Source organism: Lepisosteus platostomus, chromosome 14 (genome assembly GCF_059453375.1).
Source record: "Lepisosteus platostomus isolate fLepPlt1 chromosome 14, fLepPlt1.hap1, whole genome shotgun sequence".
Taxonomy (NCBI): Eukaryota; Metazoa; Chordata; class Actinopteri; order Semionotiformes; family Lepisosteidae; genus Lepisosteus; species Lepisosteus platostomus.
In genome coordinates this window covers 3,368,783-3,393,008 of record NC_142624.1, presented here as the reverse complement: position 1 = coordinate 3,393,008, position 24,226 = coordinate 3,368,783, and the positions used below count along the sequence as shown (strand labels likewise).

Genomic DNA, 24,226 nt, shown 5'->3' with positions numbered 1-24,226 from the left:
CCACTCACTGAGCTCTCTTCTCCCAGCCATGTTAGTCAAAATAATGGGCAACTGGACCTGCCCAACTTTGTTTATACATGGGCATGATGGCATAACTGCTTCATTAACTCGGGCGCCACACCTGTGTGGAACCATCTGCTTTCGATATACTGTGTATCCCTCATTTACTCATTTATCTATCTGTTCCTAGATGGAAATTAATTAGGGCTTCTAAATTCTCTGGGGTTTGATGTCTAGAGAGAACAGCACTCCACCGTACTATACTCTGAAAAAAAAACTGAAAGCTCAAGATGATTGTACTTATTTTGGTTGTATGGAAATGAATATTAAAAATGAGTCTTGGGTCCCAGCTCAGTGGGGGGAGCGAGTGTGAATGTTTTAAAGACTGACGGCTGTATAGTGTGCAACCTAGACGCCCCCACATGCGATCCCCACCAATCTACACGCAATCCCCATGAATCTCTTTTGCCAATGAAAAGGAGCCAGTGGGAAAGGTGCAATTCTGATATTCAAAGTCCTGGAAGAGCGGGGTGGGGGACAAGGCCGCTTTGTATGCAACACCTGATGTCTGCATATGCGTGAGCAGCTCAAAAGAAGCCGATGAGGACCCCCGGGAGCAAACCTCGTGTCAAACACCTCTCCCAGCCTTGAGTTTCAGAGTTATCGGGCACCGCAGACTGAATGTCTCTCCGGAGTAAACAAAGCCTGCGGCCAATCAAGCAGGCCGCCCGCCAGCTCCACCGCTGCATTGCTACACTACCACTGCCACCTAGTGGCCCGGAAGGGAATGGTAACATGATAAAATCACAGAGTTTGAAATGAGTTTTGCCATCTTCCATTGCTTTACTTGGACTATTAGCTTTGTTGGCCCTGTGTAAATACTGGTCTTAAGCAGAGCGGTCATTTCAAGGTACCTGGATGCATTTTATAAGCACAGATTCTTTAAGTAATTGCATCATGATATGGAGACAGAAACAGAAACCTTCTCGGATGTGCAAATATTTTTTTTTACTCCAAAATCAATCGGTACTACAAAATCACAGCAGAACAGAGTAGGCAGATCCCACTGTGGGCCTGTGCTAACTTATTTTCCAGTTGTTAAGAGTTTGTGGGAACTGTGCTGAAACTGACTGATTCAGCTAACAAATTCTGGGTGTTAAAGAAGGTCAAGAAGCTGGAAGTGGGCAGTTTTCCCTCATGAAGAGTCTTTCTTTCTTGATTAATTTAAAGCCTTGTACAATTAGGTACAATAATTGTATAATAAGTCCCATATAAAACTATTTATAGGGGATGAATAGAAAGGTTGTATCATGAGTAAACAACAACGAGACAACAGTAGAAAAATGAGTAATTAAACTTACTTCAGAGCTTTCATGCTCACTTGGGCCGCTAATGATCAAAGAATTCCATCAAAGAGTTTTTCAGCGCATCCCTCAGAATGGGCTTCAGACACGTAGTTAGGAAGTGGTTTCCAGAGCCTAGCGATTCTCCGTGTGAAGAATCTTTTCCTGCCTTCTGGTCCTTATGCTCCCAAACTGCATTCCACTGTGTGTGTACCTGGGCCTGGTGCTATTGCAGGTTCTGGGGAACAAAAAAAAAAGATCACCAGAATTGCAATCTTAAAAGTCAGGATTTGGCATACCTAAAGTTCAGTTCAGTTTATTTGTCACATGCACAAGTGCGATGAAAATGGCATGCATCCAGGCTCATAGGTTTGGGCTGCAATTTTAAAAGTAGATTGCAGTCTGTGTCACAGCTCCATACAACAATTATTCAGTTATTTAGTCTTTAGCAGACTACTACTATTTGGGAACTGATGTTCCTGTGTCCCCTCATTTCTATTACGCAAATCAAATGAAAATTGCTTTTCCTGTATGTTTGATGGGGAGCAATAAAACATGCCTTGAAAGAGAAGGGGAGGGGTTCGCATAAAGAATCTTTCCTTTGAAGATGCCTTTGTTGCTTCCAATGAGGCGGCCGATTAATAAGACCAAACCACCACTTTAATCTCAATCACTGCAGTCAAGACTGTCAGTGCCATTAGTTGTTAGTTTATTTGATTTGGTTGACATATTGCAACTTAAAAAAACCAATGTAATAGATGTGTAAGGAAGACCTTGTATTTCACAGAAATGTGATGGAACAGTGTAAAAAAAAACCCCTACAGTCAGAATAAGCTAATAACCAGTTTCTTGCATGTTGTACTAGGCTCTTTGGCAAATGCGATTAAATTGTTTTTAAGTCATCTCTTGGCCAGACTCTTTCTCACCTGCACAGGGGTCTGGAGGGGGGGGGGTTCTTTAATGAACTTGTCATGACTTCATCCTAGAAAGTCGATTGCTCACGAGCTGGCACAAACACCCTGTCTGCCAACTGCACGCTCAGCGGGTGTGCTTGTCAGTGAAAGCTGACGTTCTGAAATTTCTGTGTATAATATGTTGTTCTTAGCAGCTGGACCACCATCTCTGCTGTTGAATGTGTTTTGGAGTGCAAGATAAAACCCCACAGGCTGGAGATCACAGCCAGGGTCCCAGTCCAGTATGAGCCCCTACAGCCTAGAGATCACAGCCAGGGTCCCAGTCCAGGATGAGCCCCTACAGCCTGGAGATCACAGCCAGGGTCCCAGTCCAATATGAGCCCCTTTTGGCAAACTCTTGACTGTAGCAGCTGATCCTGGCTGTGATCTCCAGTCTGTAGGGGCTCATCCTGGACTGGGACCCTGGCTGTGATCTCCAGGCTGTAGGGGCTCATCCTGGACTGGGACCCTGGCTGTGATCTCCAGGCTGTAGGGGCTCATCCTGGAGTGGGGATCTCCAGATTTTATGGTCTCTCCCGATACCCTGATTTAAAAAAAAAAAATCTCATGACTTATTTCTGCAGCTTCTTTGTGAACCCAGTACTGTGCAGAGGGATCCATTGTTAGCCTATGTCAATCTCCCAGCTGGCTAGCAGTCTTGACCACTGTGTTTGTACAGATTAGAACCAGAACTCAGGGAAAGGGTGTGGACTGAATATAATTAGAACCAGAACTCCCACTATGTGCCCTGCCAGAGAGAGAGTGAGCTACATTTGCTGGTGTATTTATGGAAATTATAGATGCTTTATCCTAGTAGAAGAGACCTCTGTTTTTTTCCAACTCAGACAAAGGGCATGTTAGGCCATGCATAACACTGAATTGATTGGAGCAGCAAAGTCTGTTTTAAATTCATGGTTCATCTTGTTATATTTCACAGGCAGAACATCTTACAAAGCTTGGGATGCATTATCATGGCAATTGCAGTTGTGAACTGCTGTAAGTAAAAGCAATCAAACAGAAACGTGTCTCTGTACTTGTGTACACGTCAATGCATCTCAAGAGCAGATGTCATCCAAATTAGTTAACGATGTGAGTACCTAAATCAATCCCATGACCCATGCAAGATAAGAATCTATAGGCATGACCTGAATTTAACCTATTTTCCAGCCTAAATCATTCTTTTGTTCACAGGATTGCCTCCTTTTTTAAAATCTAAATCTTTCAGTGATCAATGAAGTTTCAGCAACCAAGCAAGACCGGGGATTGGGTTTCCTTCATTCACAAATCATCCTTCCGTTCACTAACCATTCATCCAGTACAGGCTCGTGGGAGAGCTCAAGCCTCTCCTGTCAAGCAAGGGGCATACCTCTAGATACGCCCTGGACAGGACACCAGTCCACCACAGGGCGCACACAGACACACGCCTTCACCTACACCACTTTTCCCAAAAGCCAATTAACTTACCAGCATGTCTTTGGGCTGTGGGAGGAATCCAGAGGAACCAGAGGAAACCTTCGCAATGTGGGGAGAACATGCAAACTCCACCCAGACAGCACCCCGGGTCCAGAATTGAACCCTGAACCCCCAGCACTGTGATGCAGCAATACCAGTGCCGCTTGGCCCCCATCATTTGAAAAGCATTAAAAGCAAAAGACAAAGACAAGACATAAACAAACAAATTGAACTCTGAGAAAGACTGCTGTATGAAAAATGCGCTTATATGCTGTAGGAGCACCGAGAGCGTCTAGTGAGGCCATGCGCGTCATGTAGCAGATTACCACATTATTGGCCCCCAGGCAGATAAATAATGAAGCTGAATTGTGCTGGTTGCAAATATTCTGCAGCGTGATAACTCATTTGAAATTGGACTGGTCGTCCTCAAAGTTCCACATGATCTCGGTCAGGTTGCGCGAGCTCAGCATTACCAGTCCTGCTCTGCGACGTCAGCCGCACTCGACTGCAAGGCTCTTGTGAAGAGAAAAAAAAAAAGCTGCATGCCGGTCAGTACATGCGCAGAAGAGCTCAATGTTTACGAATTCAAACTTGTGCCGGTAATCGTGTCTGTCCAGTCGGTAGTGGCTTTGTTAATTGTAAAAAAAAACTTTTTATTTGTAAAAAAAAGGTGCATGTCAGATGGAAGTTCGGTTTTTACGATCACGAGTTCGAACCCAAGTCCCGTCACAGGTTGACTGTTGCTGGGATTTCTCAACCAGTGAAGCACAATAAGATTATTCGGCCATAGCACTCTTGGCTCTCGGTAACAATGATCCCCAAGTCCTTCCAGGCCCTTGCAGTCACGCAGAGCTGAGAGGGGCACGCCTCTCCTCCAGTCAGTGCTGAACCTCCAGGACAGGGCAGGTGGGCCTGTGTCATGTTAAAAGACGAGTCGCTCAAAGGTGGGCAGGGTGGATGAGTCTATCTGCTCTTCCTCATCTCTCCTGTGTGCGGTTGAGGGGTCTATTGCTCCACTCAAGTACATCATGGCCAGTCAGGAATGATCAACTCGTCCAAATGATCCCAAAAAGATAAAGTGTGATGTTTCTTTTAATGCTCACTTTACATAGCTGGTACTATGATTAAATTAAAACACTTGAGAAAGTGGCTTAAAGTATTCTGCATGAAGGTATCACAATATTTAGGGTGTTTTTTTTTGTAAAGTCTTCCTACCAATTATTGTACTTGTAGGGAATTGGCCTACTGTAACGTAATGAGCACAGTTATTTAAAATATTTTTAGGTCGCAACGCTGCCGGTGTATTTATATAATGTTTGCTAGATGTGGATAATGAGGTATGTGCACACCAACTGTGCATGAATCACTAACAATCAAGTGGGGAAACGCTGCAGTCTGTTCCATTAAAAACAAATCAAGAGCTGGCATGACTCGTTCATTTCACCAGTGACACATGGAGAGAAGTGTAGATTAGCTAAATTAGTGGTCATTAGTAACGCCAGTGTTGTTAGTAATAATTACCAAGTACTGCACATGACCTTTAATGCAGATTGTTGGCTGGAGGAATGGAAAACTGTACCAACACACCACGCTTCTTCCCCTGTGACAGCAATGTGCGCACCTGCCTCCTGAAAATTGCCATCACTTTGCCACACCATGCGTTTAAGACTAAAGTGCAAGGAGAACATGGTGATGGGCGGTGTCCTATTTATCTCCATAGTCGCAAAAAAGCTTGGGGAGATGGAGGAGACTCTGCTTTAGTGCAGCGGGACGGAAATGTCCCATTAGCTTTCGCCAAAACTTGTCCCTCCTGCCGGCCCATCGCAAATACCAGACTCTGCAGTTTTTTTTTCACTGGAGGAAGGTAAAGGGTCTTGTTAGACAACTGCACCATGTTTAGCATGGCTGTAATGCAGTCCCGGTCAGGTGACAGCCTGCACAAGAGAGATGGAGTCCGGGGACTCTTTTCTTTAAGATTTGAAGTGCCGCCCATCAACGTCCTCGTCGCAGATCCTATAGAATAAACACTGGGTGGAGTCAAGCCCAGTGGAGCACTGTTGCTTGCAGAATCACAGACTGGTGAAAGTCATCAACATCATCAGAAAGTCAGCGTGATGTGGGTCACAGGCTGCTGGAGCCTATCCCAGAAGCAGGACAACACAGTGCATGAAATGAGAGAGCACGTGTGCACCTCTGTCCCCATGCCTCACCCCACTCCCTGATGGGCTACCAAGTATATTCCAGGGAAACAGAAAGGGACAAGACCTAGCCAGAACATCCTCTTGAGATCAGATTGTCCATGTTATCACGGCGAGAATCTGCCACTCCCAACAAAAATCAGTTACAGCTAACGATACCTAAATTCAGGCGCACAATGGCATGCATTCATAGATGTTAATCACTCCGTGAATGCCTCAAATGTATACATGCATTCAAAAGGATTGTGCAATTCATTGCACTTTCAACTGCATTGACACATTTTTTTACAGCTTTTTGTTTAATGCAGCCACACATCGCAGTACGACAAATGTCAGCTTATTTTCAGTACACCTCCAACTTTTAAGCAAAACTAGGGGACACACTTATGCACTGCAATTTCTTTTCACATTCTAACAGTCAGCAATGCAGACTTAGGTGTTTAAACTTTGTGTGCCTACAACACCTTGTTGAGCCAGCCACAATTTCCCATAAAAGCGTGGGCGCAAGGATGAAAATGTGAACTATTTCAGTTAACATATGGCATGTATCAACTGTGGCTACAACTAAGATTAAGTTGTCGTAGGCAAAGTGCCTAATATAGCTGAGTCAGAGATATCACTGATTTTATACGTGCACACTACAGCCATTTAAATTCCTCATCTCTGTTTTAAAGGCCTTTTAAAAGCTTCGCAAACCTTTTGAAAAACTGAATTGAGACACAATTGCTAGCAGTACGACTACTGTTACATTGGCAAGTGCCGATCTGAATAAGCACACGAGCAGTAAACTACAATCAGCTGCCAGGTCTCCGTGACACTGTTTGTATTTGCATTTTATTTAGTTTACTGCCATAACTGGGAAAGGCTACAAGCCACGTCGCTCCAGTGTTTGACATTAGTGCTGCAGACATCAGGAGGAAACAAGTAGAGGCACGAGCTGCACGACGCCTTTCACTGCAAGGGAGAGGAGTCACTCCCCTAAACAGTTAACCACTGTAGCTGTGCCACATCGGCAATAGCTGGGGCCACACCGCCTGTCTGAAGGGATCTGCTCCTCTCTGATAGGAGAGGAGCGAGGAACGTGCATTGCAAAACGGGGAAAAAAGAGGACTGAGCAACATAATCAACGTCTTCGGAGACAATTACCATATGCCCCCAACCTGTTGCTAATTACCCTTTAAGCTGATGTCACAAATGAACGGATTTCTCTTTGACTCTATATTTAGATTGAAACATTTCCGATTTCCCCTCTGGGCCAGTTTGCCCATCTGTTGTGTTTGCAGAGCAGAGTATTTCAATTATCACCTGCACAGTGGGTCTTTCTGATAAGGGACCAAGCTTGACTGAAGGCAGGGGGTTATATGGGCTAATGCACAGAGATACACAGAGAGAGAGGCACTGGGGGTTCCGGAGCAGAGCCTGAGAAGGGAGAGAGGGGGATGGTGAGGAGCAAGTGTGAGCTGGTGGGTGGGTCAGGCAGCATTAGACTAAGGGAGTGTGGTAGTGAGCAGAGCTCAAGGATTGAGCAGAGGAAGAGAAGAGCACTGAGTGGCTGATTCAGAGAAGGAGCGAGGCAGGGTGGGCTTATTGACAGAGCTGAAAGGCGACAAGAGAGACTTCTTTATAGGTGAACGTTCCTTCAAGGAAAACAGAAATTTCCACTAGCTTGGCTCTCTGGTCCAGTGTGATGTGAACAAGCTTTAGAAGTCATCACCAGGTTCTGGAACTCTATCTGTGGGGAAAATGTACAAAGGTCAAAAGGAAAAAGAGTGGGGAAAAAAAATGTTTATCTCTCGAGGAAATGCAGTTTATACATCCGTTGTACAGGAATCAGATCCATTTTTCTTTATCCTTTTCACGATTGTCTAAAACAGCGCAAATTGGTTGCTTGAGTTACACAACTGTCTTGAGTTTACTACTGAGACCCCTAGTGCAGTAATGCAGCCCAGATGTTGGTAACACGTAAGCAGGGCTTGATTTTCTTTTTTGTCTTGCAGTGCAAATGCTGCTCAGGCCAGCCTGCAATATGAGTAGGGGGCCAGAGCCTCCTTAATTTGCTGTAACCTCTCTTTAATCAGCAGAGAGTATCCACTGTAGTGAAAGTCTCATTGCAGCAGTCTCCCACCCTCTGTCCCCCTTTACAAATAATCATTTTTAAAACATCTAATCATTGTTTAGATTTGTATCAAATGCTCCTTTGGTAAAGTACTGTGATCTAGGGTTGTGTGCATGAGTGAGCCATATGCAGCTCTCTCTGCAATGACTGAGTAAGCAATTCACACAGATGCCATGGAGATTCATTAGGCATGAGATGGTCAGCGTTCCTCCTACTTACCACACATCAGTGACATCAGCGAGGGACACACTGCTCCTCCAATCAAGGCTCACTCTCCTATGAGGCACCATGGAGCTCTGAGAGGTGGGCATCCCTCATTCTCACTGGACAACCAGCCAACATCCATCTGAAGTTCCAAATTGGTATGAAATAAAAAAAAAGACATCACAGTTATTATATATGTGTGCAATGAAAGAATATGAATCCTGGTCTTCTCGTATGGAAACTGCAGAATTAACATGGTCTGTTTGGCCAGGGCATAAAACCCTGTTTGGGAAATATTGCCAGGAATCTGAGTCACTGCAAGAGTGTAGTAATACAATACAGTGTGTGGACATTGGCTAGGCTCCTGTTTTTAGATTGATCTATTCAAAAATAAGAAGTGCCAGACCCTCTTAGTTTAACTATGGGGTACTTGTGTTTACATTTCATGAGCTGACAACTCATAAGACAGACCTGTCAAATCAGGTTAGATTATTTCCTTTTTCCCCATGTGGCAGCTGTAACATCTGCCTGTGGGTGACCTTGTGTCCGCCCCCCCTTCCCACCTGACCAGTGTCAAGCACCAAACAAAACCTTTATTGCTTTTTCTCAACCAGGCAATTGTGAGTCTCTTGCATGACTTTAAAAAAAAAAAAAGTTCAACAGCCTGGATTCAATCACCGACAACTTCCAAATAATAACAGAAATCTGATATTTCTAAAAAAAAAAAGAAAGGCATAAATTGCTGCGTCTGCAATTACTGGGTCAAGAAACAGCCCAGGGAGAAGAGTGTGTGCATACACACACCCACCCAGTCCATAACACACTCACACAATCCATAAGACACACGCAGCCCATAACACATTCACACAATCCATAAGACACACAATACACAGTCCGTAACACACCCATGAACTCCCAGTTACACACACACTCACACAGACACACACACCATGCATGAACTCCCAGTCTCCAGTATCTCCCACATACTCACACAGACACACGCACTATGGATGAACTCCCAGTTATACACAACACACTAAGCATGAACTCCCAGTCTCCAGTCTCTCATACACACACACACACTCACACTAAGCATGAACTCCCAGTCTCCAGTCTCCAGTCTCCAGTCTCCAGTCTCCAGTCTCCAGTCTCCAGTCTCCAGTCTCCAGTCTCCAGTCTCCAGTCTCCAGTCTCCAGTCTCCAGTCTCCAGTCTCCAGTCTCCAGTCTCCAGTCTCCAGTCTCCAGTCTCTCTCTCACTCACACACACACACACACAGCATGAACTCCCAGTCTCCAGTCTCTCACACATACACTCACACACACGCTATGCCTGAACTCCAAGTCCATCACACAAATACAGGCCAGCTGGCAGGGCGCTAGCAGAACGGGCTGCAGAGGGTCATTACAATCCCTGCCAACCACAACCACTCTGCAACTGACTCCTGCTGGCCTGGCGCTGCAGTGAAGACCCGATGGAGGGAGACAGGGGAGAGCCAGAGGGAGAGAGAGGGGTGAGGAAGAGAGAAAAGAAGGAGGACAAGATGGAGGGGTGAAATGTGTGGAGACAGGTGGAAGGGAAATTAGGAAAGAAGGTGAAGGGGAACAAAGGATGAGAAAACAGGGGGAAAAGTGGGAAGGCTTTTGGGAGAAGGAGCAGGGAGATGGGGGGAAGGGACAGACTGGAAAAGAGGAAGAAGAGAAGCCCCATTTCCTTCACATGACCGACCCTAAAGAATGTTTTAACATGCATGGATCAATTCCCAGTGGTTAGTGATTTTTAGTGATTTCCAGTGTCTGCAATTTGAGAGCATCATTCCTGTTTCTGTTTTTCCAAAATCTTTGGCAACAAACCTGCAAAAAGTGATCATCACATCAGTTACACACCACAGACCCTGCTGTGTCCTTCTGCGTGAGACTGAGACAGGGCTGTCAGCTGGGCCCGCCCATTCATTGATTTTTTATCATTAATTCATTCATTGATTCTAGACAAATGTCAATTGAGGCAGATTCAATTCCATGATTCACTCCACACTCGCCATCTGCTCGGATTCCTCCCTTTGCACGAGCTGTTTGGACACTGTCACTCCTTTTGGGGAAGTGAGTGACGCTCAGAATGACAGCAGAGTACAGGAAATCGGCAAAAAAAGGGGATGCAAACAGACTAAAAAGGTTCACAGTAGCTTTTGATTTTCGTTTGTATTGCACACTTATGAAAGTCAAACCTTGCAAGCACGCACCTCATTTTTCTCAGTTTTAAAATACCTACGCCATGCATTTTCTCTGCTTCTCCAGTCTACATCGTTTTTTACCACACCTCTCTGTGCTTTTCCCCCCAGTGTGCTTATCTAATCTTTACTCTGTTTTGACCAGAACACAGCCCTGTAAACCCTTTTTTTAAAGGGGCAAATTTATTTCAGTCAGTGCCTCGTGCCAGATGCTCAGCTCTGCAAGAGCATTAACGCTCATCTTGTTAGTGAAGTATTTCAGTTGAGCTTCAAGGCAACCGTGAGGAACACAGCTGTCTCTGAATGGCCAGTGAGTCTCCAGGCCAGCTGGCTGCTCCCAGCTCAGATCATGTCAACCCAGCAGGGAAATCACAGGAAAGCAGGGATAACGCGCACTACCACTTTTAGCTTTCCTCCCAAAGCTTTTACAAGCGCGTTTGGCAGGACTGTCGTCTTTGAAGTGCGGGAGACCTATAATTTCTGCACCGTCCTTGAGCTGTCAAAACAGCTGTAACCCGAGCCCGCTTGTCTGCAGCGCGGGCAGACATGACAGGGCAAAAAAGGAAACACGAGGTGCGCGATCTTGCGTCGCGGGGGATTTTGCTCCTCAAAATCCTGGGTGTTGACCCTACCGCCAGCACGAGAAGAAAAAAAAAAACACGGCTTTCTGCCCTGCAATCTCCTCCCCATCTCTCCCCGTTTCTGGTCCCCGGAGGAGATGCGTTTTGGCGGCCGTCCAGATGTTGCTTCCCAGCATCTGGTTCTTGTCCGGGTCTGCGGACGCCTGCCAAAAGCACGCCGATCTACAGAATCCATACCTCTGCCACTGCAAACAAAATCTACATAGCAGGAGGGGGGGGCGGGGTGCGACTTTTAAAAGGGGGGCTTCAGTTCAGTGTGTAAGCCGCAAAGCCCTGGCTTTAACATTCTATGGTTAAGATCACTAACTAAGTAGCTCTCCAATGCAGTGACAGCCCAGATGAGAGACACACCCAGAAGAGGGCCGGTGGACTGGAATCTGGTCCTCAGGGTCCAGATGGTCTTCTGGCGTTAACTCCATCGGAGCTATGAAGTGAATAATCAGTTTCCCCTAATTCATGAACTGAATCCAACCCATTCTAAAGCAGGCACTGCTCGGGACTTCGAAAGACTGGCTCGCAAGAACATGAGAGTAAATAGATCCTTGCTTCTTTGGATCTGTCAGATGAGGAGGCTGCCCTGGACAGGATATGGGCCGGACAGATCAAGACCATGCAGCGTGTGATCTTCCCAGTTCCGCTCCGAATCGACGGGTTGGTTTAACGAGCCAATCGAAGTATTTTCTCGTAGGGGGGCTTCTGGAGCAGCCGACCCAGCAGGACCAGCAGGAGCGTAGGGTCCAATCTGGGAAGGATGGCAGGCGCTGTTGTTCAGTGCTACACTAACACGGGTGAGAGATGTCTTATGGGGTCTTGGGGTCACAGTGTGGAGTACTGGTAAGGGTTGGGGGCCCGGAACTGGAAAGTCGTGGATTCGTGGATGCAGGTGGGATGCTTTACTCAGCTTTCCAAGAACATACCTGGCTGTCTGAATGGAAACAAATATGAGTCACTTTGGTGTAAGAGCTAAGTGCCAGCCAAATAATTATACAGCACTAAATATTAAAGTTATTCACGGATAAAATATGCCTTCTCCAGACGGGAACCAGGAAATTCTGATTATGTTACTTACAATGAAGCAGGCTGGAAACGTGACCCTGATTTTAAACAGACTGACAGAAAGACAGACGGATGAAAGTAACCACGTTAGTTACTCCAAACTGCATTGGGCTGTTCGGAATGGTCTTTGCAAAAGGGTCTTAGGCTTTTCCTCCTTCTGGCTTAGACTTCAAATTCCCCTGGGAGATAAGCAAACGTACTGTTGCGCACAGAATGCATTCCGTGTCTAACATGCTGGAGGTGATGTGGAAAAGTTCCGACTGCGGATTTGGAAAAGCCAGGAGGAGGGATGGGTCGGATGGCGAGATACTGTCTCCTGTGCCCCGAGGCGATGAAGCTCCAATTACCAGCGTGGTCGTAAATCCTCATCCGATCCAGTGTTCAAGAGTCTCTGCCTGACGCTGGACTGATTGCTATCATGCCAGAGACAGAGGAAAGGGAGAGTGAGTGAGGGAGGAAGATGGGGAGAGAGTAGGGCGGGAGCTCACTGTGCTGCAGATCCCTTCCCTAACTTTTGTCCATGCCCTTACTTTCAATTAAACACACTGAAGCAATGATTTTGATATACTGTATATTAGATAGCATTGCTGTCTCATGGCACTGGGGCCCTGGGTTCAATGCCCGTCCTGGGGTGCTGTCCGTGTGGAGTTTGCATGTTCTCCCCAGGTTTGCATCAGGGTGTTCAGGTTTTCTAGCCCAATTCAAAGACATGCAGTACTCGTACGTTGAGTCGCTTCTGGGAAAACTGGCCCTGGTGTGTGCGTTTCTGTGTGCGCCCTGTGACGGACTGGCATCGGGGTGACAAGTCATAATCCACGTTGGAATCGTGGGTGGAGTTACATATTTCAATGAGAGAGTAAAAAAGAACAGCTAGAATCAGAGGTTCACTGTCATCGATTGCTGCCAGGCCAAGGTGACTATGCCCTTCAAGGCAAAGGCAGATTAAACCTGGAAGAGACACAGGTTACAGCGCACAAAGCACGGATATTCAAAAGTACACGGAATAGTAGGGAGAAAGAGCGGAGAGCCCGCAAGTGAGAGAGAAATTCAAAGTACGCGAGCGGAGTAAAATGAACTCTCCTAATTCCCAGTTCCTCTGAGAGTGGGGTGCGAAAGTACAAGAGAGGAGAATATCTGAGGGGGGAGGAAAGAGAAAAGTCGTGGAAGAACAGGAGAGAGAGAGGGAGGGAGAGAGGTACAAAGACTGAGAGAGAGAGAGAGAAGTGGGAGGGAGGGAGATTTTTTCCGGCGGTTTCCCCAGCTGTCAGACACGACAGCACTTGGAGAGAAACTGCAGACAGAGGTGAGTTGACTTTTCTTCAAGTGGCAACACCAACAAAGAACGCTTTTGGAAAGTGCATTGTCTTTTCCCCTCTTGCTTTTAAGAAGCTCAAGAGCATAGGATTTTGCAGCAGGCAAGGCGGCAAATGTTTTTTATATATATATAGTTTGTTCTTCAAATATATTCCTATTCCTTTCAGTGTACTCATTTTGCAGATCCAACTTGTGCATATGCATTTCCAAACAATACTGTATGTGCACACGTTTGAACATATTTTTGAAATAGGTTTTGACCGCAGATGTCTAAAATCGAGCGCACCAGTGTCTCAGCACCTCTTTACGAGAATGCGGTTTGACACGTGTAGCTCTTTTGTTTTGTTTTTTTACTTTTTGGTCTGTTTTTTTGGGGGGGTTGGGGGTCAAGACAAAAGCTAACATGTCATTACTTAGCCTACGATGTAAAGTTACATTTTGCTTTTGGATCTTTCACGATCCCAAGACAAACGCTTGCAGTGGTCGCTACAAGGATTTGGCTGTGACCTGAGATTTAGGAAACACAGCGAGCAAAAACTGCTGAGTCTATTATTCATCTCTGAAGGGCAAAACCACTGTGGGATTACACTTGATTCACACATTAAAACGGTTTCCCGTGTCACACCGCCGGATTGAACACTGTATTAAAGAACGCGTTCTGTATGGTATTTTAAGACCATGCCTATGAATATTTCTTACTGTTATTGCATGCTCTGATGAGGCTGCCCTGGGTGTGCAAACTGGCAGCAGGTCATCTCAGCATCGCTGGTTCACACCTGGCAGCCGTCCCGTCTTCATCGTTTTCCATGAGCGTTGGTTCACTGGACCTGCGAATAGTTCGAGGGTTGTGTTATTTTCACCCAGTCAAGCTAAGCAACGGGTAACATCTTTGTGTCACAAATGCAAAAACGCGTAAATCGATGTGTAATACACTTCATCTGTTAGGTCGCACGGCCTGATTTATTTATCGGTGTACGTATCCAGTTTAGATGTATGGTACGGGGATATTGTGTAAATAATACAGCAAGGTTATCAGGTAATTAAACCACCATGCGTTTGTTTATTTATGCACTTAGAATACATTACCTGAAGTACAAACTCTTTAATAACATATTTTTTGCAAAATAGTCTTCATACAATACACAAAAATGGGCTATGGACGCTTAATTTGTTGCTCGCTCTGTAGGTCTACTGTGTATGATTCAACCGTGTAGCTATTTAAAAATCAGCATTGAAGAATGCGTTTTATTGCAGTTAAAGCCGAAATGAAAACGTTGTGAATTGTTGATCCATTAAACAAATAGGTAAGAAAATTCTGGTCTTTCGGAGCTATTTGGTATTGAATTTAAACACACCGTCTGCTTAAGTGATCGCCATTAAAATGTTCCAGCCTTTTAAAAATTGTTAATCTAATGGTTACCAGTAAAACCCACTGGAAATAGTATTGATATTATTATGAGAAAACATATACTTTGTTGATGTCCTAACTATGGACTACGATTCTTCAGATCGAAAGTTAGACTATCATTTCACATGACAGATGCATAGGTGACACCGCCGTAGGCACGCCCACAGTGGGAGTGACATCGCTACAGACACGCCCAAATGGGAGTGGCACCTCCGCAGACACGCCCACTGTGGAATTCTGCTGAGTTGACTATAATCAACAAGGTCAAAACAATCATATTATTGGTTCAGTTAAGGATAATATTTAGGCAAACAATGCATAAAAACCACCAGGTATTGGGATTAGGGGACAACCATAGTAAAGCCTTGCCCTAGAAAGGGCAAGATGGCAGGACGCTGTTGGAAAATAACCTCAGGTCTATTCAGACCTTAAAATAGAAGGTATTCTTGCAGTCTTGAGTATCATTGATACTCAAGCTGCCATATTACAGAAGGCGACTTTCATAACCTTCAGGAGTTTCTGGGATAAATGGCCTGATACACACAGAAGACACAACAAGGACTGTTACACCTTCTTGTGCTTGTAACCTTTGGTTTTAATCTTCTTCCAGGTGCAGCCATGTTTGGAGTCTGTTTGCCACTCCTCCTCCTCCTCCCCACGTTGATCCAAGCCCCGCCCCCATCAGAAACCCCTCCCACGGCTTGCAGGCGCTGCTGTGACCCCCTGGAGCCAGCAGAGGGCGCTCAACCTCACTCGCCCACCCCTTTCCTGGTGCCTGAAATCCGACCCTACATCAACATGACGATTCTCAAAGGTAGATACCATCCAGCTTTGCACAGTTGTGAAACTCTAAACTTAGAGAGACTCCTGGGTCCTCAAAGCTGTTCCAGGAGTTCTCCAGAATAACCTTGAGATTCAGCTTGGGTGTTTAAAAAAAGTGGACCTTCTGTCAGACACCAAGACAAGATCTAACTTAATAAGAACCAAAAAGCTGTTAGTACAAGATTAAGGTGCAGTCATATGCACTGTACTGTTAATCACCTATTGAAAAAAAATAGATGATTATTTTAGATGCTGCCAAATAGCAGTGTTTTAATCAGTGGTTCAAATCAGTTTCTGGGAAGACTGACCCTGCTCTGTGGAAGTGTGTGCGCGCGCGTTGGTCTGCCTGCCTTGTGATGGGCTGGCATCCTGTCTAAGGCGTACTCTTTCCTGTGCCCATTCCTTGGCAGGATAGGCTCTGGCTCCTTCTCAACACTGCATCAGTTGAAGTTCTTTAAATTGGATGGATGTTCATTATCATGCCATTTCATCTAGTAAACAAAAAATTAGCGAACTCAAGCAACATATACTACTTTGGTACTTGGAAATGTCTATCTGATTAGGAGCTGAATGAAACATACATTTCATTATATACATCTACAAATTAGTTACAACTATCATAAAACATCTTGCAAAAATACAATTATGTTACCTGATTCTCATGCCAGAATATTTATACATATAAAATGGAGCTGAATGTTTGCGCCAGACATTTAAATACAAGCTATATACAAAGTAGATTGCAACAGATTTAACATGTTGATCTGCAGGTATTTTTATTTTCCGTGTGGGAATCAAATTTCACGGTTTTTAATGTGATCTCCAGAAGTCCAGACGGATTTGGCAGCCTGAATGCTTTTCAAAACAATACCTTCAAAACCCCAGAACAAAGAAGACACTGTGTGCTTAGTGGTAACTTTCCAGTTTTTTAAGTCCTGCTTAGATCCACAGGTATGCCAGTGACCTAAAAGAAAAGTCGAGTCAGGATTCAAGTCATTCACCATTTAAAACTGTTGCCTTCTTGCTAAAAATGGTAGTTAAAAAGGTTGTATTCCAAAAGTGCCTATATATATTCAGCCACAGATTGGATGAACACTATTCTTAGCTGTTGATGTAAGCTTGGCACATTAACTTCTTGCCTGAGTTGCAGGAAAGGGATTAAAACAAAAACACAAGCAAGGCCACAAGTGACAGGAGGTAGTTAAAACCATCTATTCCATTTGATAATCAGTAGCTAATGGATCGAAGGGTCTCATCCAGCTGTTTCTTGAAAGAAACCAGGACATCGGCATCAAAAACAGTGGCCGGCTAGCTTGTTCCACACTCCCACAGAAGTGGAACGTTCCATTTAGTCCAGGCTTAACTGGGAGGAAAACCAGCACAGACTGTGGTCCTCAAGGACCAAGAATTTGTAGCCCTGAGGGTCCGAGATTAGACAACAGAGGACAAAGAGGTAGAACAGAAGAAGGACGGCGCATGTATGACTGGTCTCTGGCTAGAATTTCAGCCTCCATCTTGTTTCCATACCCCCAATTCCACCCAGCTCACAGGCTGGCGACCGACAAATCCGTCAGCTTCCAGATGGGGACACGTCACACTGCGACACCCACAGTGTTCTTCTGCTGAAGAAACCCATCGGAGCCATAATGCCGCAAGAGAAGTGTAGCTCTAAGTGCTCTGTAAGGCAGTCTGAATGAGCAATTCGATCCTTCCCTGATAAATCCTAGGATTAAACTCAGACGTCCTAGGGCTGAAGCTGGGGATGAGTGGTATTCATCTTTTGTTCTTTGTTATTCCCGAACAGGGGACAAGGGAGATCGGGGCGACAAGGGGACACCAGGAAAAACAGGCAGAGAGGGGCCACCAGGGGCCCGAGGACCCCAGGGTCCTAAAGGCAGCAAGGGGCAGGCGGGCGCCCCGGGAGACCCCTGCAAGCACCAGCACTCCGCCTTCTCCGTCGGCCGGCGGAAGGCCCTGCACAGCGTGGAGTACTACCAGGCCCTGGTCTTCGACACGGTCTTCGTCAACCTGTACGGCCACTTCAACATGTTCAAGGGCAAGTTCTACTGCTACGTGCCGGGGGTCTACTTCTTCAGCGTCAACGTCCACACCTGGAACTTCAAGGAGACCTACCTGCACGTCATGCAGAACGACCAGGAGAAGGTCATCCTGTACGCCCAGCCCAGCGAGCGCAGCATCATGCAGAGCCAGAGCCTGCTGCTGGAGCTGGAGCAGAACGACGAGGTGTGGGTGAGGCTCTTCAAGCGCGAGCGGGAGAACGCCGTCTACAGCGACGACGTCGACGTCTACATCACCTTCAGCGGCTACCTCATCAAGCCCGCGCTGGAGTGAGGCGGGGGGAGGGGGGGGGGGGGGCTGCCCGGGGACGCCGCGGAGGGGGACGTACTGGGCGACGCTTTTAGGGAAACTTCCTCGATCAAGGACAGCGCTCCACCCGATCCGGGGTAACGATGACGGAACATCTTGGGTGCTGCCTTGGGCACTGAGGACATTCTCGTCGCGAATCCTGTCGAGCACTATCGTTTCAATTTTGACTGTGCAATATTCGGACCTGGGGTGCTAAAGTATCTGCGTGGAATTTGCGTGTTCTCCCTGGGTGTCTGCCCTGTGATGGACTGGCGTCCCCACCCGGGGTGTACCCTGCCTCAAGCCCATTTCTTGCTGGGATAGACTCCCGCTCCCCCACGACTCTGAATTGGGTGAAGTGGTTAGAAAATGGATGCATTTAAGCATTCCTTATCACATCCACAAATATTGATATTTGGAAATATGTCAGCGCACGCAAGGAATACAATCAGATACAAAAATCTTTTTGAATGCCCCTTTCTGTTTTAAAATGTTTATGAATATACTTCCGATGGATTTGTTTCTTAATATTTATTGTCTGTGTAGATCACAGCTTAACCCCCTTCTCCCGCTGACCCATCGTGGCCTGGTGTCATTTCTTGATTGCTAAAAATGTTGGGGAAAAAAACACTGATAATCACAACAACCTGTGGAAAATTCCATCCCACTTTTTCAAATTCTCTCCCAAAAGAAATTCACGGCTACGTTTGAGGTGGGGGGAATCGCTGAATCTTGTTCGATATTTCAAACTTTAAACGTTTTCCAGCTACTTTTAGAAAACTGGGAATTAAGAAACCTGCCTATTGTCGAGAACACAAGAGAGAAGCTCCGGTGGCCTATCTCATTAACCCAAACCCTAAAATCGATCAGATCCAAGGTGGCTGACAATAGGAAGCTGTTCAGTCTGGCCAGCTCATTCGGTTGCTTAGTAACGCATCAACCCTTCAAATCGCGCCTGGCCTTTTCTCGAAAGACAAGTCATTAGAGATTAAAAATAGAAGGATGAACCAGGAACCAGCAGGGTGGCTGGGTTCTGGAGTGAGTTTCCATTTCGCCTAAGTGAGTTTCGCCTAAATGTGATCATGGTGCGAATTGTGAATATGGAGTTTAGTTTTACACAGGGCAGTGAATCAAACAAGAGCCTACCTGAGACCTGCGTTCATCAAAGGCCACACAGCCAAATGAGCCTGAACTTCCTGTAACACATTCTGCTCAATAACAGTCTCAAAGACCAATAGAGGCGTCAGATCTTCACCTCAATGTGTTCATTTATCAAATTCTCCTTGACTGTTGCCGCCTCATGCACCCCGAAATCAACAAATTGAAGGGTTACACAGCATCCAACGGCTTTAACATCCTGCTCGTCACTCCTGCCACTTGCTGTTGGACACGCATTCCCGATCCGTGGTTCCCAGGAGAATAAATGAAATGGTGCAGCTTTTCCGTGTGCTCGGCCCGAAACGCCTTCAGGAATGATGATGAACTCGGATCTGGGTACATCTGTCGAGAGGTGGGAAGCAAAATGCCGTGAGCAAGACTGAGCAGTGAGCATCACGAGATGACAGTGTTGTCAAGTTCATTCATCGCCATCTGGACGGGACCTGGCTTCTTCCCATATGAATGGTGATTCTCTTTCTGGATTTCGCCAGTATGGATTTTCCTAAACTTCAGAGGAGTTTGAGAACAGTCTAGATCCCGTGCCGATACGACTGGAGAGACGGAAAAAGACTAGATGTACTAATTATGTCCAATTCCTTTTTTTTTTAAGGAAAGACCATTGCATAAATAAGGATATATAACCTGTTTACGGGTTAGCTAACTTTTCTTCTGCAGAGGCCTTTTTAGCCACTACTCCCTCCACCCACTAGAGGGAGCCTGACTTACCTCTTGGAGTTCCTGTTCTGAAGATTGTTCCGAAGAGGCCCATGGTTCACCAGCGCGCACGAGGAAAACTGTGGATCTCCACCAGCACTGCAGTGAGGATGTTTTTGACTTGGGACAAGGGGTATGAAAGGCAGTCAGGACCACGATGCTGCTGAAAGTGAGGGCAAGCTGAGGGGGGGGTTAGAAACATCTGTGGTTAAATAACAGACCCACTGCTGAGTGGTTAAAGCCATTTGGTGTTCTGTAAGCCCTTCTTAAAGAGAACTAAAATCAGCTGCAGTTCTCAAGGACCTGAACTGGGTACGTAGCATACTGATTTGGGACTATGTGAGGTGGCACAGTGCTTTTCTTATTTTTGCCTACCTGAAATCATCACCCTTGTCAGTGGCATATTTTGTTACCAGATGTTTGCCTATCGCCCTCCAACAGAAGAGATTTTGGATTTAAGAGTCAGATTAGAAGGGTATTTACAGTTTAAGTTCACAGGATACCTGCTGGTGTTTGGTCTCCGAAACCTGCTGGCTAGTCGGCTCTAGGAACAAGAATTCTAGTGAGGAACTCTGTATTAAGAAGAAAGTGGTATCTGGTTAGTGGTGTATCAATTAAGATTTACTTAAAGCAGTGTGGCATCAGTCTACAGTGTCACGTTAGGCTTGATATGTTATGTCACTTCTTATCTGGTGCTCCTCCTTGTCCAGAACTGTAAATAACCTTTAAAAAGAAAGCCTTTCAAATGTACCTCAGCACGCAGAAAGCCAAGAACTGCATGGGGAATAATTGAAATTAGCATTGCAAAGACCTGGAAAGAATAAAAGCAAGTGAACTTGGAGATCTGGGAAGAGAGGAAAAGTCTATTCGAAGAATTATCAAAGATGTCTGAGAAGACCATCCAGATCCCCAAAAGACTTTTAGAGTGCTTTACTTCTGCAGGTGTGGTGGCTCTGAAAAATCACACTTATCGTGTTGGTTAAAGCATATCAAGAATGACTCCAGATTTAATCTATGTATTGTTTTTCACTCTATAGGCATGCACAATGGGTTTGTTTTAGATATATGGCTTTTTTCCCAAACCCATGTGCAGTACAAAGACTTGATATATCAACACTAATCCCCCTCTGCAGTGCCTCATTACAACCTTGCTGAAACAGCAGTGGGGGGTTGTAACTGACTGGGGGTGGTCTGATGGCTTGTGCTGCTGTAGCAGAGCTCCAGGGTCCTGACACACGCATGACATGGGGCATTGTGTCATTGTGTCTCAATGGAGTTTGCATGCCTCTCCTCCACTTTCATGGGTTTTGTCCGTGTGCTCAGGTTTCCCCATCAATCCCCCCCAAAAAACATTTGGACGAAGTTTGGGTGAATGTGAAATTCTCTTCCTCCTTTGCCCTGCGATAGACAGGCATCCCAACCAGGGAGAGAACAGCCCTGGGCAGTCCGTCCTGCCTCTTGCCCTGTGTGTCTAGGTTGGGCTCTTGCCTGCTGTGAGTCTTACCAGGAAAAGAGGCTTTTTGATCGTGTGTGGATACAATTCAATTCTAGGAAGCAAATGAGACTCTCATTGTGTAGAGATTGGATCCATTACGGTTTTTACAGGCTTGAACAAATTCAAGCTTCAAGATTTCTGTAACCTGGTACATGTGCGTGCAGATATACAAGGTATAAGGTATCAGTATAAGGTATGAAATATTCAGCACCTGGAGTTGACTCACTCACGCCAGAGAGTAAGTCACCATCTCCAGCAGATGCCAAAGCATATCTGAACTGGTATTAGCGACACAAAGGGAGGTACTGCATTAGGAGAAGCAGACATTGGTATATGGGCACAGATGTGAACTGAGGGATAAAATATAGAAGAATGAGGTACTGTATATGATTTAAAGAAGAGTGTCTGATTTTACTGATTGCAACTAGATCGTCGGACTACACACAGGGTGTAGAGACCATCTGCAGAAAACAGCACACAAGCCATAGAAAGTTGGAGTATGTTGTTTTGGACACTGGCACAGAAAATATACAGTAAATCACCTGCTACAGGGCATAAGGAATGAGTATGGAGGATCTAGAGAATCGAGGTAAAAATGTGTTACACTTTTTACACACTGGGGAGTTTTAGGAACAACTGATTTTTTTTCCAAGGTTGTGAAAGCTCAGAAGCAGGTGCAATAGGCACAGACTGTGCAGAAAGGAAACGGCACATAATCCAATCAGAACAAAGAATAGAGAAGCCCTGAAGAAGCAACAGCACCAGTAAGAAGTAAAGCAACAGGAGAAACTGTAAAACTGTCAACTGCATTGAGGATGTCTGCTTTTTTCCAGGAGGAATTACAGTTCAGTAAGGAGCAAATCAAAACCTCGCATCGTGCATGGTGTAAAGACTGCACAGTGAACATGTGACACCTGCATGCTTAAATTTCCATGCAAAATTGGCATGGACATAACAATGGGCAAACCAATGGTTATAATCTGCAGTACGACACCAGGACAATTAGAACCCTGTTTCGGTGGTCAAATTCAAAACATTAAACAGTTTCTGGGGTAAGCCTGGAAGAGATTTTGTGAAGTAATTAAAGCGTGCATATAGATATACTTGTATTTGCATAATGTTGCATATTCTGTAGTATGCAAAACTGCAACTGCAAACTGAAACCTCAATAGGCATATTTTACGAGTTCAGATTGGTGCTTCAGAAACTTAATAAACGCCATGGTGCTACACCTATATTTTTTAAATTGTTTGATGAACGTGCAATCCTTTTATAATGAAATATATAGTATTATTCTGTACATAAATGGTGCATACATTTTCTTTTGTATTCTTGAATATATTGTAATTAAACACATTGATCATTAAAGAAAATCTTGTGTGCATGTAATTGTGCGAGTCCTTGTGCATTTAATCTGCAAGAATATCTATCCTAAAACTGGGTTTCCTTGAAAATGCTTCTGGGCACTAGTATGATGAAAGTAGCAGAAATATTACATCCTTGAGTACCTCTATCAGGTCCCAGTCCAGGATGAGCCCCTACAGCCCGGAGATCACAGTCCAGGGTCCCAGTCCAGGATGAGCCCCTACAGCCTGGAGATCACAGCCAGGGTCCCAGTCCAGGATGAACCCCTACAGCCTGGAGATCACAGCCAGGGTCCTGGTCCTTATTTAAGTGTAATCTGTAGTGTAACCAAACCTCAAGTCTAGGCCTCAGTTCTCCAATCTACCTAAGGGTCTGTGTTGGCTAATATTGAGAGAGAAGATAAGATTAAAGGTTATTTCAGTATTATGACACCAAAGGAACACTAAAGATTTAAACAGAATGTATCTGAAATAATAACGGGATACGTATTCAAAACCTAGACAAGCAAAGGAAAATGTACTCAAGTCTTTCACTAAGGAAGAAAATCAACAACATGTCCCAAGCAGGGAATGGACAATGTTCTGTATTAAGTAGCATTCGCAGAAGAGGCAGGAGAATTTCAGGTACTTAACTCACTGGAAATGAACAAATCTCCAGGGACGGTATTGAATTCTAACTGAAACAAGAGATGTTGTTTCCACAGCCATTCAACACAATTCCTTGAACAATCAAGGGAGGTGCATCCATAGGCTGGAAAATTGTACTGAAAATTAAAAAAAATAAAATAAAATTGCACAGAAAATGATTTACGCTGTCGGGAACGGTGCTCACTTGCACGACGCGGGGACAGAATTCGTGCTGAGCATTCTGCTGATGTCTCTCAAAACTAACCTGCGTGATTGTCACGCCATATTTAAACCTTTTCTAAATCGCTACCGGAATCGCTTTGCAAAAGTAAACAGCACACAAATGCGCAGAGCTATAGTAGCACTTTCATATGTTACAGCGGGCAGGCGGGAGAGGAATTCGCACGCCTGTGGTGTGCTCTCCTGTTGCAGTCTCCATTTGACGTAAAAATAGCCGCCGTCTGGCAACCGAGACCAAATCCCGTTTCCGCAAAAGAGCTAGCATTCCCGCCGCCAGCCCTCTGCGTTTTCCTGCGTCCTCGTCTACTCCAAAACCCGCCATAATTGAAGGGTCGCCGCGCCGCAGGGTTGCAGCTCAACTCCCTTATTAACTGGGATTGGCGTAAACAATCCCTGCAACGCCGTCTCGGATCAGAAGAGCGCTTCCGACATTTCCTGGGTCAGCAGTCAACAACCCTCATGTTGGTCGCAGGCGGAGCTCAAAAGCTAAAACAGAAGGAAATGTGTTTATCCGAAATATATGTTTTC

The 24,226-nt window shown here is 45.4% G+C and overlaps 1 protein-coding gene and 1 long non-coding RNA gene across 3 annotated transcripts; one reads left to right on the top strand and one right to left on the bottom strand.

The window, feature by feature from the left end:
* Positions 1 to 1,150: 1,150 nt before the first annotated feature.
* On the bottom strand, positions 1,151 to 17,542 carry LOC148648726 (uncharacterized). Its single transcript, XR_015926438.1, has 5 exons — positions 16,042 to 17,542; positions 14,203 to 14,330; positions 8,282 to 8,408; positions 3,761 to 7,678; positions 1,151 to 1,581 (listed from the first exon to the last, which is right to left on the bottom strand). It is a non-coding gene; the product is annotated as an uncharacterized LOC148648726 (long non-coding RNA).
* On the top strand, positions 11,450 to 22,856 carry c1qtnf6b (C1q and TNF related 6b). Of its 2 annotated transcripts, none has more exons than XM_088606565.1 (3): positions 11,450 to 11,921; positions 15,522 to 15,725; positions 17,538 to 22,856. In XM_088606565.1, the coding sequence occupies exons 1-3, from the start codon at positions 11,885 to 11,887 to the stop codon at positions 18,083 to 18,085; spliced, it is 789 nt and encodes a 262-aa protein (XP_088462691.1). In that variant the 5' UTR covers positions 11,450 to 11,884; the 3' UTR covers positions 18,086 to 22,856. The 2 variants fall into 2 exon arrangements, with proteins under 2 accessions (XP_088462691.1, XP_088462692.1); XM_088606566.1 differs by lacking the exon at positions 11,450 to 11,921 and adding an exon at positions 13,066 to 13,492.
* Positions 22,857 to 24,226: the final 1,370 nt, after the last annotated feature.

What these genes read in the sequence shown, in the direction of transcription:
- c1qtnf6b (XM_088606565.1), top strand. Translation starts at nt 11,885, where the DNA reads ATGGCAGGCGCTGTTGTTCAGTGCTACACTAACACGG. An exon ending in TCAGTGCTACACTAACACGG is followed by an intron (nt 11,922 to 15,521) that starts GTGAGAGATGTC and finishes ATCTTCTTCCAG; the next exon opens with GTGCAGCCATGTTTGGAGTC. An exon ending in CAACATGACGATTCTCAAAG is followed by an intron (nt 15,726 to 17,537) that starts GTAGATACCATC and finishes ATTCCCGAACAG; the next exon opens with GGGACAAGGGAGATCGGGGC.